This window comes from Pleurodeles waltl, chromosome 3_2 (genome assembly GCF_031143425.1).
Source record: "Pleurodeles waltl isolate 20211129_DDA chromosome 3_2, aPleWal1.hap1.20221129, whole genome shotgun sequence".
NCBI classification, from domain to species: Eukaryota; Metazoa; Chordata; class Amphibia; order Caudata; family Salamandridae; genus Pleurodeles; species Pleurodeles waltl.
In genome coordinates this window covers 86,451,835-86,469,675 of record NC_090441.1, presented here as the reverse complement: position 1 = coordinate 86,469,675, position 17,841 = coordinate 86,451,835, and the positions used below count along the sequence as shown (strand labels likewise).

Below are 17,841 nucleotides of genomic sequence, written 5' to 3'. Positions count from 1 at the left end.
GAAATGCAATAAAGAGTTGTTTAGTCTTTCTGATGTTCTTTGTTCTGTCAATGTAATACATTAATGCTCTTTTGACATCTAATGTATGTAGTGCCCTTTCAGCTACGGTATCTGGCTGTGGAAAGAACACCGGAAGTTCCACTGTTTGATTTAGATGGAACGGTGAAATAACCTTTGGCAAAAATTTAGGATTGGTCCTTAGGACGACTTTATTTTTGTGTAGTTGTATAAAAGGTTCCTGTATAGTAAACGCCTGAATCTCGCTTACTCTTCTCAGGGAAGTAATGGCGATGAGAAATGCCACCTTCCAGGTTAGGAACTGTATGTCGCAGGAGTGCATGGGTTCAAAAGGTGGACCCATAAGTCTAGTTAGGACAACATTTAGGTTCCATGAAGGAACAGGTAGTGTTCTTGGTGGTATAATTCTCCTAAGGCCCTCCATGAATGCTTTAATGACTGGTATTTTATATAGGGAAGTTGAATAGGTAGTCTGCAGGTATGCAGATATTGCTGCAAGGTGAATCTTAATGGAAGAGAAAGCTAGGTTAGATTTTTGTAAGTGAAGCAAGTAACCCACTACATGTTCTGGAGTTGTGTGTAATGGTTGTATTTGATTAATATGGCAGTAGCAAACAAACCTCTTCCATTTACTTGCATAGCAGTGCCTGGTGGATGGCCTTCTTGCTTGTTTTATGACTTCCATACATTCTTGGGTAAGTTGTAAGTGCCCGAATTCTAGGATTTCAGGAGCCAGATTGCTAGATTCAGCGATGCTGGATCTGGGTGTCTGATCTTTTGGTTGTGCTGTGTCAACAGATCTGGCCTGTTGGGCAATTTGATGCAGGGTACCACTGATAGGTCTAGCAGCGTTGTGTACCAGGGTTGCCTTGCCCAAGTTGGTGCTATCAATATGAGTTTGAGTTTGCTTTGACTGAGTTTGTTTACCAGGTAAGGAAGGAGAGGGAGAGGAGGAAAAGCGTAAGCAAATATCCCTGACCAGTTCATCCATAGGGCATTGCCTTGGGATTGTTTGTGTGGGTATCTGGATGCGAAGTTTTGGCATTTTGCGTTCTCCCTTGTCGCAAACAAGTCTATCTGAGGTGTTCCCCAGAGTTTGAAATAAGTGTTCAGTATTTGGGGGTGAATTTCCCATTCGTGGACCTGTTGGTGATCTCGAGAGAGATTGTCTGCGAGTTGATTTTGTATCCCTGGTATAAACTGTGCAATTAGGCGAATTTGGTTGTGAATTGCCCAATGCCAAATTTTTTGTGCTAACATGCTTAACTGCGTGGAGTGCGTCCCTCCCTGCTTGTTTAGATAATACATTGTTGTCATGTTGTCTGTTTTGACGAGAATGTATTTGTGAACTATTATTGGTTGGAAAGCTTTTAGTGCTTGAAAAACTGCAAGAAGTTCTAGGTGATTGATATGCAGTTTTGTTTGATGTACGTTCCATTGTCCTTGTATGCTGTGTTGATCGAGGTGTGCTCCCCACCCTGTCATGGAAGCATCTGTTGTTATTACGTATTGTGGCACTGGGTCTTGGAAAGGCCGCCCCTTGTTTAAATTTATGTTGTTCCACCACAGAAGCGAGAGGTAAGTTTGGCGGTCTATTAACACCAGATCTAGAAGGTGACCCTGTGCTTGAGACCACTGTGATGCTAGGCATTGTTGTAAGGGCCTCATGTGCAGTCTTGCGTTTGGGACAATGGCTATGCATGATGACATCATGCCTAGGAGTTGTAATACCATCTTTGCTTGTATCTTTTGTGTTGGATACATGCGTTGTATGATGGTGTTGAAATTTTGAATTCTTTGTGGACTTGGAGTGGCTACTCCTTTTGATGTGTCTATTATGGCTCCCAGGTATTGTTGTACCTTGCGTGGCCGAATCTTGGATTTTGTGAAATTGACGGTGAACCCTAGTTTGAAGAGGGTTTGTATGATATGATTTGTGTGATTTGAGCACTCTATTAACGAATGGGCCTTGATTAGCCAGTCGTCTAGATATGGGAACACATGTATTTGCTGCCTTCTGATGTGTGCAGCGACTACCGCTAGACATTTGGTAAAGACTCTTGGTGCGGTTGTTAATCCGAAAGGCAGTACCTTGAATTGGTAATGTATTCCTTTGAATACAAACCTTAGGTATTTCCTGTGCGATGGGTGAATTGGTATATGGAAATAAGCATCCTTGAGGTCTAAAGTTGCCATGTAGTCGTGCAGCTTTAGCAATGGCAATACTTCTTGTAGTGTGACCATGTGGAAGTGGTCTGATTTGATGAAAGTGTTGACTACTCTGAGGTCTAGGATTGGTCTCAGTGTTTTGTCCTTCTTTGGTATCAGAAAGTACAGTGAGTAAACTCCTGTGTTTATTTGTGTGTTTGGCACTAATTCGATTGCATTCTTTTGCAATAGTGCCTGCACTTCTATCTCTAGGAGATTGGAATGGTGTGTTGTTAAATTTTGTGCTTTTGGTGGTATGTTTGGAGGGAACTGTAGAAATTCTATGCAGTAACCATGTTGGATAATTGCTAGAACCCAAGTGTTTGTAGTGATTTTCTCCCATGCTCTGTAATAATGACCTATTCGTCCCCCCACTGGTGTTGTGTGGAGGGGGTGAGTGACATGTGAGTCACTGTTTAGTAGTAGGGGTTTTGGGGCTTTGGAATCTTCCTCTATTTCTAGGGAATTGCCCTCCTCTATATTGTCCCCGAAAACCTCCTCTATACTGTCCTTGGTAACTGGACGGTGTGGCTTGTGAGGTGCTGGCTTGTGTGCTTTGACCCCGAAACCCCCCTCGAAAGGGCGTTTTACGGAATGAGCTGTAATTCCCTCTGCTCTGCGGGGAGTAGAGTGCGCCCATGGCTTTGGCAGTGTCCGTATCTTTTTTGAGTTTCTCAATCGCTGTGTCCACTTCTGGACCGAACAGTTCTTTTTCATTAAAAGGCATATTGAGAACTGCTTGTTGAATCTCTGGTTTAAATCCAGACGTTCGGAGCCATGCATGCCTTCTGATAGTTACAGATGTATTAATTGTCCGTGCAGCTGTATCTGCAGCGTCCATGGAGGAGCGGATCTGGTTGTTGGAGATGGCCTGTCCCTCCTCAACCACTTGTTTTGCCCTATTTTGGAAGTCTTTGGGCAGATGTTCAATGAGATGTTGCATCTCGTCCCAGTGGGCTCTGTCATAGCGCGCAAGTAGTGCCTGGGAGTTCGCGATGCGCCACTGGTTTGCAGCTTGTGCTGCGACTCTTTTACCAGCTGCATCAAACTTGCGGCTTTCTTTATCTGGGGGTGGTGCATCTCCAGATGTGTGAGAGTTGGCCCTTTTCCTAGCTGCTCCTACAACAACAGAGTCTGGTGGCAGCTGTGTTGTGATGAAAGCCGGGTCTGTAGGAGGCGGCTTATACTTTTTTTCCACCCTTGGTGTGATTGCCCTACTTTTGACCGGGTCCCTAAATATGTCTTTTGCGTGCCGGAGCATACCAGGGAGCATAGGCAGGCTTTGGTAGGAGCTGTGGGTGGAGGAGAGTGTGTTGAACAGGAAATCATCCTCGACCTGTTCTGAGTGGAGGCTTACGTTGTGAAATTGTGCTGCTCTAGCCACCACCTGAGAGTACGCGGTGCTGTCTTCTGGTGGAGATGGTTTTGTAGGGTATGCCTCTGGGCTGTTATCTGACACTGGGGCGTCGTATAGGTCCCATGCGTCCTGGTCTTGGTCACCCTGGCTCATGGTGGTGTGAGCTGGGGAGTGTGATGGCGTTTGTGCTGGTGAAACGTTAATCACGGGCGGAGGAGAGGGTGGTGGTGTAACTCTTTTCACCACTTTTGGTTGTGGTACTTGTTCCGCCTGGAACTCCAACCTTCTCTTTCTCCTAATGGGGGGAAGGGTGCTTATTTTTCCTGTCCCCTGCTGAATGAAGATACGCTTTTGCGTATGGTCCGCATCAGTTGCTTGTAGCTCTTCCTCAAACCTATGCTTCTGCATTTGGGAGGTTAGCGAGTGCTCTTCTGTATAAGAGCCTGAAGCTGGGTCGCTTGCAGTTTGTTTCGGCGTCGAAACTGTGTCTGCGTGTTTTTTCGGCTCCGAGGTGACTTTTTTCCTTTTCGGTGCCGAAACCTCTCGGCGTCGATCTGTTTCGGTGCCGCTGTCTCGGCGTCGAGCCGTGTCTACACCGGCATCTCGGTGTCGAGGCTTGTCTCCAGCACTTTCTCGGTCCCGAGAAGGCTGCGTGCCGGTGTCTCGACCGGAGTCGGACGATCTCGGCACTGTTTGGGCCTTTTTCGGTGCCGACGGTCGGTCACCGATTTTATGGGTTGAGCCATGGCCTGGTGGCAGTGGCGTCCCCTGGGCCTTGTAAATGTTTCTTTGTGTGGTTTTCGACGTCTTACTCACGGTTTGTGTATCGTCGAATCCTTCGGAGTCTGAGTCTTGGATCGAGAAGGTACCTTCCTCTTCCTGTTCCTCGAACTCCCGTTGGGCTGTCGGTGCGGACGCCATTTGAAGTCTTCTGGCTCGACGGTCTCGGAGTGTTTTTCGGGACCGGAACGCACGACAGGCCTCGCAGGTGTCTTCGCTGTGCTCAGGTGACAGGCACAGGTTGCAAACCAAGTGTTGGTCTGTGTAGGGGTATTTATTGTGGCATTTGGGGCAGAATCGGAACGGGGTCCGTTCCATCGGCGTTCCTCAGCACGCGGTCGGGCCGACCAGGCCCCGACGGAGGATCGAAAAACTACCCCGAAGGGCACCGGAGCTCTTCGATCTTCGATGCGGTGTTGAATCTAAGTACGCCGATCCCGAACGCAACAATACCGACGAAAATCTTCCGAAATTAACTATTTTTTCCGTTCCGAAACTCGGAGCGACAGGAACACGTCCGAACCCGATGGCGGAAAAAAAACAATCGAGGATGGAGTCGACGCCCATGCGCAATGGAGACAAAAGGAGGAGTCACTCGGTCCCGTGACTCGAAAGACTTCTTCGAAGAAAAACAACTTGTAACACTCCGGCCCAACACCAGATGGCGAGCTATTGCAGAACATGCGTATCTACAGCGACAGATGCCATCGAACTTTATCTTACTAGACCAGATCCATCCATATGAACCACCTGTTCTATGTTTGTTGCACCCAATTCTTCTTGATCAGGCCCACTCTCCAATCATAGAACAAGTGCATTCCACTAAAAGAGAACCATCATTTATAGATTATGTAATACCGATTTGGATATACCTCTGGCACCTGACAATAAATCTCTTGAAAACCTTGTCCTTTCTCACGTTTGCCTCACTACTGACAGTAAAACTGTTGCAAACAGTCACATACATACATTATTGGTACAATGAAGCTACTAGGGGTGCAGTGTAGTAAACTCAACATTACTTTGACTCACCCTGCTGCTCTTGCTGCAAAGATGACTGGCAGGGGTAACCCAGTGCCCCATTACCAGTGGCCCACGCTCCCGATAAATCCGTTGGGAATGTAGTTTTGCAGCCTTCTGGTGATTTCTCACACGGAGGTTCAGGATCTGTGTGTGAGGGTCGTCGCTCCCAAACCACATGAGGTCGTGAGCAGCAGCGCATTGGAATGTCTCTAGCAACCCTGGCATTCAACAGTAAGGGCACTGGGGCTTGGCCAGCAGAAGGACAGCAATAGCTGGGGTTATGGTCATAGTGGATATGAACAGTGCATTCCTCTGACATGGCCAAATTGTCTGGAATGTGTGAAGGAACAGTAGGCTCAGGAGGATATTTCCTTTTCCGCCTGTGGTGTCGACTGTTTGCCCATTTCTGTGTCCTTGGAAAGTGCATTGATCCGGCAACATCAGAGTGATCAATGCCCCTTCCATCAAAGTTCTGTGCAACTGGCAAATGGGAAGGGTTCCTTGTGAAGTCATGGCCCTGCTTCAAGCGGGGCTTACTTGAGTGAAGTGCATTTTGGGACACAGTGCTGGTATCTACCAGCTTGGGACAGTGCTGTGTTTTTTCTGCTTTAGTTTTGGTCCGGGTGCCACAATCTCGAGGGGTTCGAGAGCCAGTCCTGGCCCCGGAAGATCTCGTAATTTTCTTGGCATGTGGAGCAAGGTGTTGATCAGCTATTCCTGATGTACACGGGGAACTCTTTTCATAGTGATGGTGTCGGTGGTGGTGATAGTGAATGTGGCTGGAAAACTGGTTGCCTGCTTGGGTCCCGATGCCATGGACTGATTCCAGAGAGTGAGACCAGCTTCCCCTCCTAGGCAGGTTAGGAGCGTTGTTTACGGTTGGATTTTCTGGCCCACAGTAGATGTGAGGATCATAGTCACTGCTAAGGGAGCTGCGAAAGGTGGAATGGCTCCCATACACTCCCTGAAGACTGACATCTGTACAGTTCTGAACAGAGTCACTGGAGGAGCCATGGCAGGGACCAGAGCTGGAGTCACTGCCTGGGCTGTCAGCAAGGTAACCACTGTGCTCAGTTCGGAAGCTGTCTCCAGAGCAGCTGCCATCTTGCCCATGACTGATCGAAGTGTTGGTGTGCTGTCTGGCTGATCCCGTCCTTGATCCAGGGCAAGTTGTCCGGTAGTGTTGTGAGCATGTCCTGTGGTGCAAAGGAGTCCCTCCCCAGTGTGACATTCTCCGCTGTGGTCTTGGCGGCCCCCCTTGAGTAGAATGCCTGTACTGTGTGCACCGACGATGCGATGTCTGTGCGGGATAAGGAATGTAGTGCAGGGATCCCACGTCGAGCTGTGATAACTCCGAGGACAAGAGTAAAGGTACTGTGGATGTAGGAACAGCAGCTGATGCTGCCAGCATCCCTTGGGGGTAGGTCCTCGGATTAGTGTCAGTGCGTGAACGATGCAAGCGTGCGTGGCCAGGATAGCGTCTCCAGAGCTGCACCCCCTGATGCGGTGTTGGCATCCGGCCTACATTCTGATCACCTGCTGAGAAAAGAACACCAGTTTAGAACTTATAATTGCGTTTCGATCCCTCTACAAGCTGTTTTCTAAAATAAAACATGTTGAAACAAAAGGTGACTTCTGTAATTTGACTAGCCTAGAGGAAAGTGATGTCTGCAGCGGAACTGGAATCGAGACGGGGGAAGGCACATCACAAATTCTGAAATTATATAAGGTACAGTTATCCCTTGACAAACCAGAGCCAAGCTCAAATAGTATACAATCAGTAATCAAATACAGATCCTAATGTCAGACTTCACATGTACAAGGCCAGCGATTTTAATTAAGCTGCAGAAAGCTATATGTAAATGTTTAAGCATTCTGTAAACTACCACTTCTACTGAGAGTGAGGTTTAAGGGACAATTGGTGCTCTGAATAACACTGGACTGTCAAGAAGTAGTGGTAAGTTCAAAGTCATGATTTCACAACTTGGGCTACACGACCCTTGCACATTTAACAACACTACCTCACGATGCAAACCAGGACATTTACAATGTTCATGGCTTTCAGGAGACTGTCAGGCCTTGAAAAAGTGAGTGAATTAGTAAGTCTGCCATTTCAGTACATGCCTGTGACAGGGCTCCCAAGCTGGGCACAATGGAGTGCGCAGCCATCATCTCTTCTTACAGTGTGAAGCCTGAGGTAGTCTGTCACACCTTGTTCATTGTTATGTGACCATCAGTTGTTAGAAAGTCTTCTTGCCCTGCACATTTATGCACATGGTGGGTTTTGCAATGGGTATTACATATTGATATATAAGGTCCTAGGTGGTTTCGCAGGACAGGTATCCTCTGGGGTTCTAAAGATGACTCCCATGAAAAGGAGGACAATATGATACAGTTGATCCCCAGAGCACTAAAGGAAAATAATGAAACTACTGAATGTCTGCAAGGCTTGGTCCTACTTGTGACCTATGTTGAGCAAATCAACGACACACTGCTAAATATGAATCAATAAGATGGGCCTTTAAATTGATGTGGTATAATACATTTGGAGACAGCTTCATGAAATTACGCACATTTGGAAACAAGAGACAGCAACTTACCATGCCTCTTTCTGAGTGGTATGTGGCAGGAAGTAGACAGATCTAGCAAAAGTTTTCCTTGGAATCAGGAATTGAATAGCTTATATGTGGTCTATCATACTTATTAAATGGCAGTTCCCTTCCCCTTTTAAAAGAAAGGACTGAACAACTTGTTACAAGAAAATGAGTAGGCTCCAACACCCATTTTGTGAGAGACTATTGATTACTTTTCCTTCCATTCACGTGCTGCATGTGGAGCAGAATCAACTGAGTATCAAGGTGGTTTGCTTGTAGATGAGGACTTACAACTCACCTATTCTCGTCCTGCTCTCTCTCTACTAGTTGGCCCATCAAAAGGCTTGGCGGTAATGATGAATTTTTAAAAGCATGGCTGATATCACATTTAAACACACTCAGCAGACAGAACGTCTAAAAAGAGTTGTGTCATGAAAAGGCATTGCAATTTGCTTGCTCTCCACTACACAGCCAAGTCTTGAAATTTGAAGCTGTGCTTATCTCCAAGGCAGTTACTTACAGCTGAGCCTACAGAATGAAGATACTCAAACCTTGAATTGCAGCAAATCGCTGATAACGATTAAATTCTGGTCTGCGTCTGATGGTCTATATCCCATCTACATATTCTGCGGAACCGTCTTCCCTTTAAGAAAGTGAAATTGCAGACAACAGTTTACACCACCAGTAAGTCCTTTACATTAATCTTTAAAACAGGCAAATTAACTAGGAACCTCGTACTTCTTTTCTGACTGGAAGTAAAGAGGGCAGTACAGAATGGGGGGTTCGAGAGTTAGATTAATTGGTTCATGTATGTCACGTATGAAATATGAATGCAAAAGAGTTGAAGGTTTCCAACATATAAACAAGTATCATTTGACCTCTTTTAGATGTCCCTTGGATAATCCCCTAGAAGACAACAATTTGATCAGTTAGAACTGTAGCACAGGGGACTTTTTTTTCAAAAAGAAACTGAAACCTGCATCAGGCTCAGGCATGTTACTTACATCAGTACTATTGATATCTGTAGATTCACTACTCTCCAAAGAGAATGTGTGAGTGACAGTAAACTGCTTGGAAGTGCATAGCATACAAGCTGGTTTTATTTGCAGCAAAGGTACACTTGGAAATCTATATAAGACTCACAAGTGGCATCAAAGCAGAGACAGAATGCATTTTGGTTCTTTATCCCAATGGCATCAGGTAACACACCAGTCCGGGTAATACAGGATATAACTTGAATTTTTCATGTGGCTGGATGATTTTACATTTTACTGAGTGGAAGTGCATTATCTCCCATTTGACGAACGGTCCCTATGCTCCATCTGTGGGCTACTGCTAAGGAAACCTGCCTTAAAGCTTCTTTCTTCGGAGTAGTGTATTCATGTGAAATGCCTGAGCAGGGGTGCATACTAAATCATATCCTATTGCTGGAGGTTCAAGATATCAGAATCAGTTGTCTTTTATGGGGTACATATGTTCACTGAAATCGTGCAGCATAACAGTGCAAATTAGCCCTTGTAAGAGAACACTTTACGCAAAAAGGTCGTATTCCAAAACAAAATCAGAGCTAAATGTAAGAATTTCCAAGAAAGAACATGGCTGGTGAAAGGTACAACTAAATGCTGATTAGTGCTTTCTCTCATGAATAGCAGAATTTTATCAGGACTTTCACTGAAGTGAAGAAATTCTAAGCGTCTGAAATGGTTATATCATCAAGTAACTATTATCTCCTGTACACGCTAGATGGTTGACAGCCTGATTCACTCACAAAGCAAGGTAATCAAGTTTAATGCTCAGAAAGAAAGATGCAACTGATTCCATCAGTTCTGGGTATAGAAACTATAGTCGCCATGGCGACTTTTAGGGCAAAGCAAGTCCAGTTTGAAGTTCGAAATCAAGCAACTGAGCTTTGCACAAGGATGTGTGACGTTAGAACTATTGAAAAGTGGCCACGAAAACACAGTGAACAGTTTCTAACTCCCCAATAAATATATGGAATGACTGTCAATGCTCAGGTAATTTAGCAAGGTGAGACTGATACACTAGTAAATGTGACTAACTGAAGCTTGATTGGAGAATTTGCTGTATTGTACCCTCACTTAAGCAATAATTAATTTTCTTGAACCTTTACCAACAGGCCTTTGGTCTAGCTGGAAACAGCACATAATTGAAGATACCTCAGAAATTATCCTGGGAGTCCCTGTACTCAGAGGGGGCTCCAATCAGATCGTTCTTGGATCTGAAATTTCTTAGCAGCACATGATGGAAATTCTAGTCTGCAGCCTCCAGTCGGGCCATCCAGTTGGAGAATTGAACAAGGAACTCTGGTGGCAGAGGAAACCAGTTTATAGTAAAAGATAACCAGACAGATGTTTGCAGTGATTGGGAGATCTTCAAAACACGAGCATGAAGATAAAGCTACAATAATTAGTTTCACGCTATTCTTAAGGGATAATACATTCCCTTAAATGTCGATGAGGTATGGTTTACATTGATCAAACTTCAAAGAACGTAGGAATAAATTAACACAAATTGGGTACGTGAACAAACAAAATTAAATCAAAGTAACATTTTTAGGACAGTAAACGTAGTTGCACGAGTCAAATTTCTCTGCACAAGGAAGAAACTGTATCGTGAATTGATGGACTGATTTTAAGGACTCTCTGTACTTGAAGGGATCAAATGGAACACAAAGTTATTCATGTTTTTCTTTTAGAAACCTGAAGCAGATCAATAAACAAGGAAAACGGACTCCTGAAGATGTAATATTTAAAGTTGTAGAGAAAGAAGAGGTAGTCAGCTTAACACACAAAGCCAGCTTTTGATGCAGCTGGGTGTGGATTTTGTCTCACCATTCTGACAACAGGAGAATTTGGTTAAACGCAGTGGTATGCTTTAATATTTGAACTGAAGTGTGATTAATCATATTATATTTTTGCGTTACTGTAGAGATGAACTGAGTGAAGTTTGCCATTAATGAAGGTTTTATCCAAAACTAATTGGGTATAGAATACTGTATCATTTACAAATTGTGAAAATGAAATTTATTTTGTAAAACAAAAATAAATTAAATCGTCTGATTCAAATTCCAAAAGGGTGCCCTTTTTAATTGGAACCAAGTTCAAGCAGTGTCCAGGTTCTACTTGGACTGCCTTGCAGTGACGTGGCGAACCTCCTTTTTCCCTACCCCACCCCCCCAACCCCACTATAGCAACTGCAACCGGGCTGCCACCTGTGCACCAACGGCTGGTGAACTGGATCCATTGTAAACATTAATAAGCTGTTTATGCAGCTCTTTTGTCGGCAGACAAAATGCTCATAAATACCAGTGTTAGGGAATGCCATGAAAGAGTGCTGTATGCTGGCATGCATAGTGAAAGAAAAGATGAAGTAAAAATGGGGGAAAACATAGAGACAGGGGCATATTGAAAAAAGGAACATGAGAGAGAAAGGTAAGAGTAAAGGTAAAAAAAGAAAAAGTAAGCATGACAAAAACGATGAGTAGATAGAGGACAAAAGAACAGGGAGGGAAAGGGATTGTAATGGGGGAAGGAAACACGTAAAAATGAAAAAGGCCAAATGTAGGATATGTAGGATGGAAGGGTGAAAATTAATGGATGAAAATGTGAAAGGATGGAGAGATAGAAGGCAGAAATGTTGGATGAAAGTATCAAAGGAATGACAAGTCAAAGGATGCATTGATGGATGGATGGTAGAATTGACAGATGAGAAGAGTAAATTAATGGATGGGCGAGAGGACAGATGGGTATATTGGTGGATGGACAGATGAAAGGCTGGGTTGAAAAAGGCATGTTTGGGTGAGGAATGGGTGGTCGGTAGGAACGGTGCGGGGATGGACAGATGGATGAATAGGCAGAAGGGTGAATCAATGAATATAAGAAGAATCAGGTCTGCTTGCTTTGCGTGCTCAGTGTGTTTAGAGGTATGATTTAAGTGAGGTGTGTTTTAATTTTCTGGCTACTCGCTGCCTTGTATAAGGAAGAAAGATGCTGGCTATGGCTTCTATTGAGGCTTGGAACTGCTGGAAGTGGAACTCTGGAAAATCCTCCAAAGTGGGTCTCTTTAGTGGTCTAGGACTAATTCATTGCTGTAATCTAGGAGTCAGAAAGAAGCCTACTTTATGTGTGTTTAGTAAATATGCACAATTTGTATAGTTTGGAAGGTCTTTGATGATATTTTATTCTGTTGAGTTTCATACTGTTTAAAAGTTAGTGATGTTGCCTAGTGGCTGGCCATGTTAAGACAGTGTATAGTTTTGTAATATATATGATGTAGTGGCCAGATAGCTCTTTATTATGGATCTCTGTGCAGCATTATGTGAATGAATGTGTGTGCAGGTAATCCCCATCTCCTACTCTGCTGGTGCAGTGTGTGGTGTTTCAGTGGGGGGATTTTAAGCCCCCCAAACTAAAAAGAGAAACAAAGCTGAATTATCGCCAATGACATAAGCATGCAGTGGACTGCACTTGTATTAGTATAAAAACTGGAGGCCTTAATTAAAGTGTCACGTGATATATTTCAATTGGGAGGGTTGTTTTTTAGAAACTCACCTGTGATGTTATATAGACAGAGTGGACAGGTTCGATTCTGCCTTAACCAGGGATCCACACAGTCTTTATGGAACTCATGAGAGCAGGAAATCACCCTCAAATCCTGGACACAGAAAGAGGAAAAAAGAGAGACACTAAGTGACTAACTGTTGAGACATATGATGCATACATAAATTTTGTTCTCTAAAAAGAGTCAACTATGTCCACTTCTTGTTTCCTGTCCACAGTTTGTGCTGTGAAGACTCATCGTCAAGCTATTTATCTTCCTTAGATACACTCTAAATGATCAACAATGATCTGAGGCTGGAATTGTGTGGTTTACATCACTGACATCCCAGCTTCTGATCACCTATATCATATGCAAGAAGGAGGACAAGTCATTATATATGTGTGCAACCATGCAGAACTCGAGGGCGAAAACAACATTGATAGCGAGTGCTGAGTCTCACCAGATAAACAGCGAATGCGGAGTCTGAGCCAAATGCACAGTAAAGCATCATTCTGCTTAGAAAATGACTTTACTCTTCAATCCTGCTTGTGCACCAAAAAATAAACTGAAGTCAAAGCATGCTACAGCCTGTCAGTGCCACGCTGCATTAATAAAGATTCATAGACATGTAAAATGGCAGGGCACACCATTGCAAGGTGCATGTAAACATATCTACTTAACCTTTCTTAATGAAAAACAATAGACTAGATTTGTGTTCTATAAAGGCTTCCAGCATTAACACTAGGAAGTATAAATGAATAGTATTCCATGTAACACGAGTCGCGTCGCACCGCACAGCAGGCAATCATCAATCAGCAAATGTTGCAACATACAGAATGCACTACAACCTGAGAATATACCTGAATACAACTGTTGTGGGTACTTTCCCAAAACGTAGACATATAGCAAGACAGCTGGTTTCACTATCCTTTCTATAGTTTATCAATCCACGTCACTTCAACCATAGAGGACTCATGTTTGATGACTAACGTTTAACAGGTACGACGTCTAATTAGAACAGATGTCCTTACTTCAGGATAAGTGCCCTCCACGGCATTACAGTAAGATACATTCCGACTCCAGAGGTCCTAATTGTTAAAGTAGTCTTATGAGTTTTGTTAACTTTTTGGGAGTTAACACTGTGAACCCTAACAACGACCCTAGAGGGATGGGTGAGATTTCTAGGGTAAGCATTGCATTATACAATGAAACATATATACTGCTACATAGGATGTGGGTTGGTTGGCCTTTACAGAAGGTGTTGGGTGTCATGTGTGAGGATCGCAGACACGCTCTAATCATGGGCAATTCAACTGCCAGCTGTGCTTAAGCATGAAATCAATCAAAGAAATTTCAATCAAAGAAATTTGTAGAGCGCACTACTCACCTGTGAAGGTCTCAAGGGAAATAAAGCTTGAGACTCATGTATGGATACCTACCTTCATTATATATGTTTCTATTTTTTAGCAGTGGTCTGTGTCATACAATCATTTAAACAGAGGAGTCAGATTTTTACCTCTTCATAATTCAAGTTTGTGTTCAATTTATCTCACTGTAGCAGGAATCGAGATCCAGTTCTTAGCCATCTAGATTTAGAAAGCTAGAAATCACTTTCAACAGTAAGAGACATTCTGAAAAGAGTAGTCAAGAGTGGAGCTAAACCATAGAACAGTCTCTGATGGCAGGTGCAGAGTTTATGCTGAAAAAAGGGGTAATCCAGTGCCATGGGTAGCCTGATGTACGATGCACATTGCTTTAAAATGGATACTTACATCCACAAACAATGTAAAGATTTAAAGTCTGATGAGATGCAAATCTAGATTTGCACAATGAAGAAATGCTTCACAGCTGCGATCTGGATTCTGCGTAATATCAACAAGCATTGGCAAAGTCAATAGGTCTAACACTGGCTGCCAGTCTTTCAGCTTGGTCAGCATGTCTGTTTTCTCATGATTTTTGTAAAACTTTGTTGTTGATGGAGTTCCTGAGCACTCACCAATTTTAATAAATGTCTAAAGGCAAAAATAACATTTTGGTCTCAAAAGGCATGAATTGGCATACTATTTCTCTGGATTGGCATACTATTTCCGCTGCTAGAGGGAACAACTGAGGGCACATGTGCTTCTTGTGAAGAAAAATAATGCTGTCACTCACAGAGAAGTTAGCTAATATCTGAAGTGGGCTGTCCTATTGCCCACATGCTGTAGTGGGCTGAAGGAAAATGTGAATGACAACAACAAACCAATGGATGAAAAAGGCTGGCTAAAATGTAATATGGCATACAAGTTTGATATGTTAAGATAAAACTGACTAAGAAATTTGATATAATACCAGTGTAGGAAGTTGGCTCTGTATGTGCTATTTCAAAGCAAGGAATAGCATGCACAGAGTCCAAGGGTTCCCCTTAGAGGTAAAATAGTGGTAAAAAGAGATAATACCAATGCTCTATTTTGTGGTAGTGTGGTCGAGCAGTAGGCTTATCCAAGGAGTAGTGTTAAGCATTTGTTGTACATACACATAGACAATAAATGAGGTACACACACTCAGAGACAAATCCAGCCAATAGGTTTTTGTATAGAAAAATATCTTTTCTTAGTTTATTTTAAGAACCACAGGTTCAAATTCTACATGTAATATCTCATTCGAAAGGTATTGCAGGTAAGTACTTTAGGAACTTCAAATCATCAAAATTGCATGTATACTTTTCAAGTTATTCACAAATAGCTGTTTTAAAAGTGGACACTTAGTGCAATTTTCACAGTTCCTAGGGGAGGTAAGTATTTGTTAGGTTAACCAGGTAAGTAAGACACTTACAGGGCTTAGTTCTTGGTCCAAGGTAGCCCACCGTTGGGGGTTCAGAGCAACCCCAAAGTCACCACACCAGCAGCTCAGGGCCGGTCAGGTGCAGAGTTCAAAGTGGTGCCCAAAACACATAGGCTAGAATGGAGAGAAGGGGGTGCCCCGGTTCCGGTCTGCTTGCAGGTAAGTACCCGCGTCTTCGGAGGGCAGACCAGGGGGGTTTTGTAGGGCACCGGGGGGGACACAAGCCCACACAGAAATTTCACCCTCAGCAGCGCGGGGGCGGCCGGGTGCAGTGTAGAAACAAGCGTCGGGTTTGTAATGGAAGTCAATGGGAGATCTAGGGATCTCTGTAGCGCTGCAGGCAGGCAAGGGGGGGGGTTCCTCGGGGAAACCTCCACTTGGTCAAGGGAGAGGGACTCCTGGGGGTCACTCCTCCAGTGAAAGTCCGGTCCTTCAGGTCCTGGGGGCTGCGGGTGCAGGGTCTCTCCCAGGTGTCGGGACTTAGGATTCAAAGAGTCGCGGTCAGGGGAAGCCTCGGGATTCCCTCTGCAGGCGGCGCTGTGGGGGCTCAGGGGGGACAGGTTTTTGTACTCACAGTCTTAGAGTAGTCCTGGGGTCCCTCCTGAGGTGTTGGATCGCCTCCAGCCGAGTCGGGGTCGCTGGGTGCAGTGTTGCAAGTCTCACGCTTCTTGCGGGGAGCTTGCAGGGTTCTTTAAAGCTGCTGGAAACAAAGTTGCAGCTTTTCTTGGAGCAGGTCCGCTGTCCTCGGGAGTTTCTTGTCTTTTCGAAGCAGGGGCAGTCCTCAGAGGATGTCGAGGTCGCTGGTCCCTTTGGAAGGCGTCGCTGGAGCAGGATCTTTGGAAGGCAGGAGACAGGCCGGTGAGTTTCTGGAGCCAAGGCAGTTGTCGTCTTCTGGTCTTCCTCTGCAGGGGTTTTTCAGCTAGGCAGTCCTTCTTCTTGTAGTTGCAGGAATCTAATCTTCTAGGGTTCAGGGTAGCCCTTAAATACTAAATTTAAGGGCGTGTTTAGGTCTGGGGGGTTAGTAGCCAATGGCTACTAGCCCTGAGGGTGGGTACACCCTCTTTGTGCCTCCTCCCAAGGGGAGGGGGTCACAATCCTAACCCTATTGGGGGAATCCTCCATCTGCAAGATGGAGGATTTCTAAAAGTTAGAGTCACCTCAGCTCAGGACACCTTAGGGGCTGTCCTGACTGGCCAGTGACTCCTCCTTGTTATTCTCATTATTTTCTCCGGCCTTGCCGCCAAAAGTGGGGCCTGGCCGGAGGGGGCGGGCAACTCCACTAGCTGGAGTGTCCTGCTGGGTTGGCACAAAGGAGGTGAGCCTTTGAGGCTCACCGCCAGGTGTGACAACTCCTGCCTGGGAGAGGTGTTAGCATCTCCACCCAGTGCAGGCTTTGTTACTGGCCTCAGAGTGACAAAGGCACTCTCCCCATGGGGCCAGCAACATGTCTCGGTTTGTGGCAGGCTGCTAAAACTAGTCAGCCTACACAGATAGTCGGTTAAGTTTCAGGGGGCACCTCTAAGGTGCCCTCTGTGGTGTATTTTACAATAAAATGTACACTGGCATCAGTGTGCATTTATTGTGCTGAGAAGTTTGATACCAAACTTCCCAGTTTTCAGTGTAGCCATTATGGTGCTGGGGAGTTCGTGTTTGACAGACTCCCAGACCATATACTCTTATGGCTACCCTGCACTTACAATGTCTAAGGTTTTATTTAGACACTGTAGGGGTACCATGCTCATGCACTGGTACCCTCACCTATGGTATAGTGCACCCTGCCTTAGGGCTGTAAGGCCTGCTAGAGGGGTGTCTTACCTATACTGCATAGGCAGTGAGAGGCTGGCATGGCACCCTGAGGGGAGTGCCATGTCGACTTACTCGTTTTGTCCTCACTAGCACACACAAGCTGGCAAGCAGTGTGTCTGTGCTGAGTGAGAGGTCTCCAGGGTGGCATAAGACATGCTGCAGCCCTTAGAGACCTTCCTTGGCATCAGGGCCCTTGGTACTAGAAGTACCAGTTACAAGGGACTTATCTGGATGCCAGGGTCTGCCAATTGTGGATACAAAAGTACAGGTTAGGGAAAGAACACTGGTGCTGGGGCCTGGTTAGCAGGCCTCAGCACACTTTCAATTGTAAACATAGCATCAGCAAAGGCAAAAAGTCAGGGGGCAACCATGCCAAGGAGGCATTTCCTTACACAACCCCCCCCCAAACGAAAGAGGATGAGACTAACCTTTCCCAAGAGAGTCTTCATTTTCTAAGTGGAAGAACCTGGAAAGGCCATCTGCATTGGCATGGGCAGTCCCAGGTCTATGTTCCACTATAAAGTCCATTCCCTGTAGGGAGATGGACCACCTCAACAGTTTAGGATTTTCACCTTTCATTTGCATCAGCCATTTGAGAGGTCTGTGGTCAGTTTGAACTAGGAAGTGAGTCCCAAAGAGGTATGGTCTCAGCTTCTTCAGGGACCAAACCAC

General features: G+C 44.9%; 1 protein-coding gene across 3 annotated transcripts in view; it reads right to left on the bottom strand.

The window, feature by feature from the left end:
- Window positions 1-17,841, bottom strand: part of RNF43 (ring finger protein 43) — a 320,896-nt gene that overhangs the window by 89,658 nt on the left and 213,397 nt on the right. For 2 of the 3 annotated variants that reach the window (XM_069226861.1, XM_069226863.1), the window contains 2 exons: window positions 12,552-12,654; window positions 5,396-6,925 (listed from right to left, as the gene is read on the bottom strand). In XM_069226861.1, the coding sequence (XP_069082962.1) occupies window positions 5,396-6,925; window positions 12,552-12,654 (1,633 nt within the window). The remainder of the gene's footprint in view (window positions 1-5,395; window positions 6,926-12,551; window positions 12,655-17,841) is intronic. The other variant, XM_069226862.1, reaches the window with a different exon arrangement.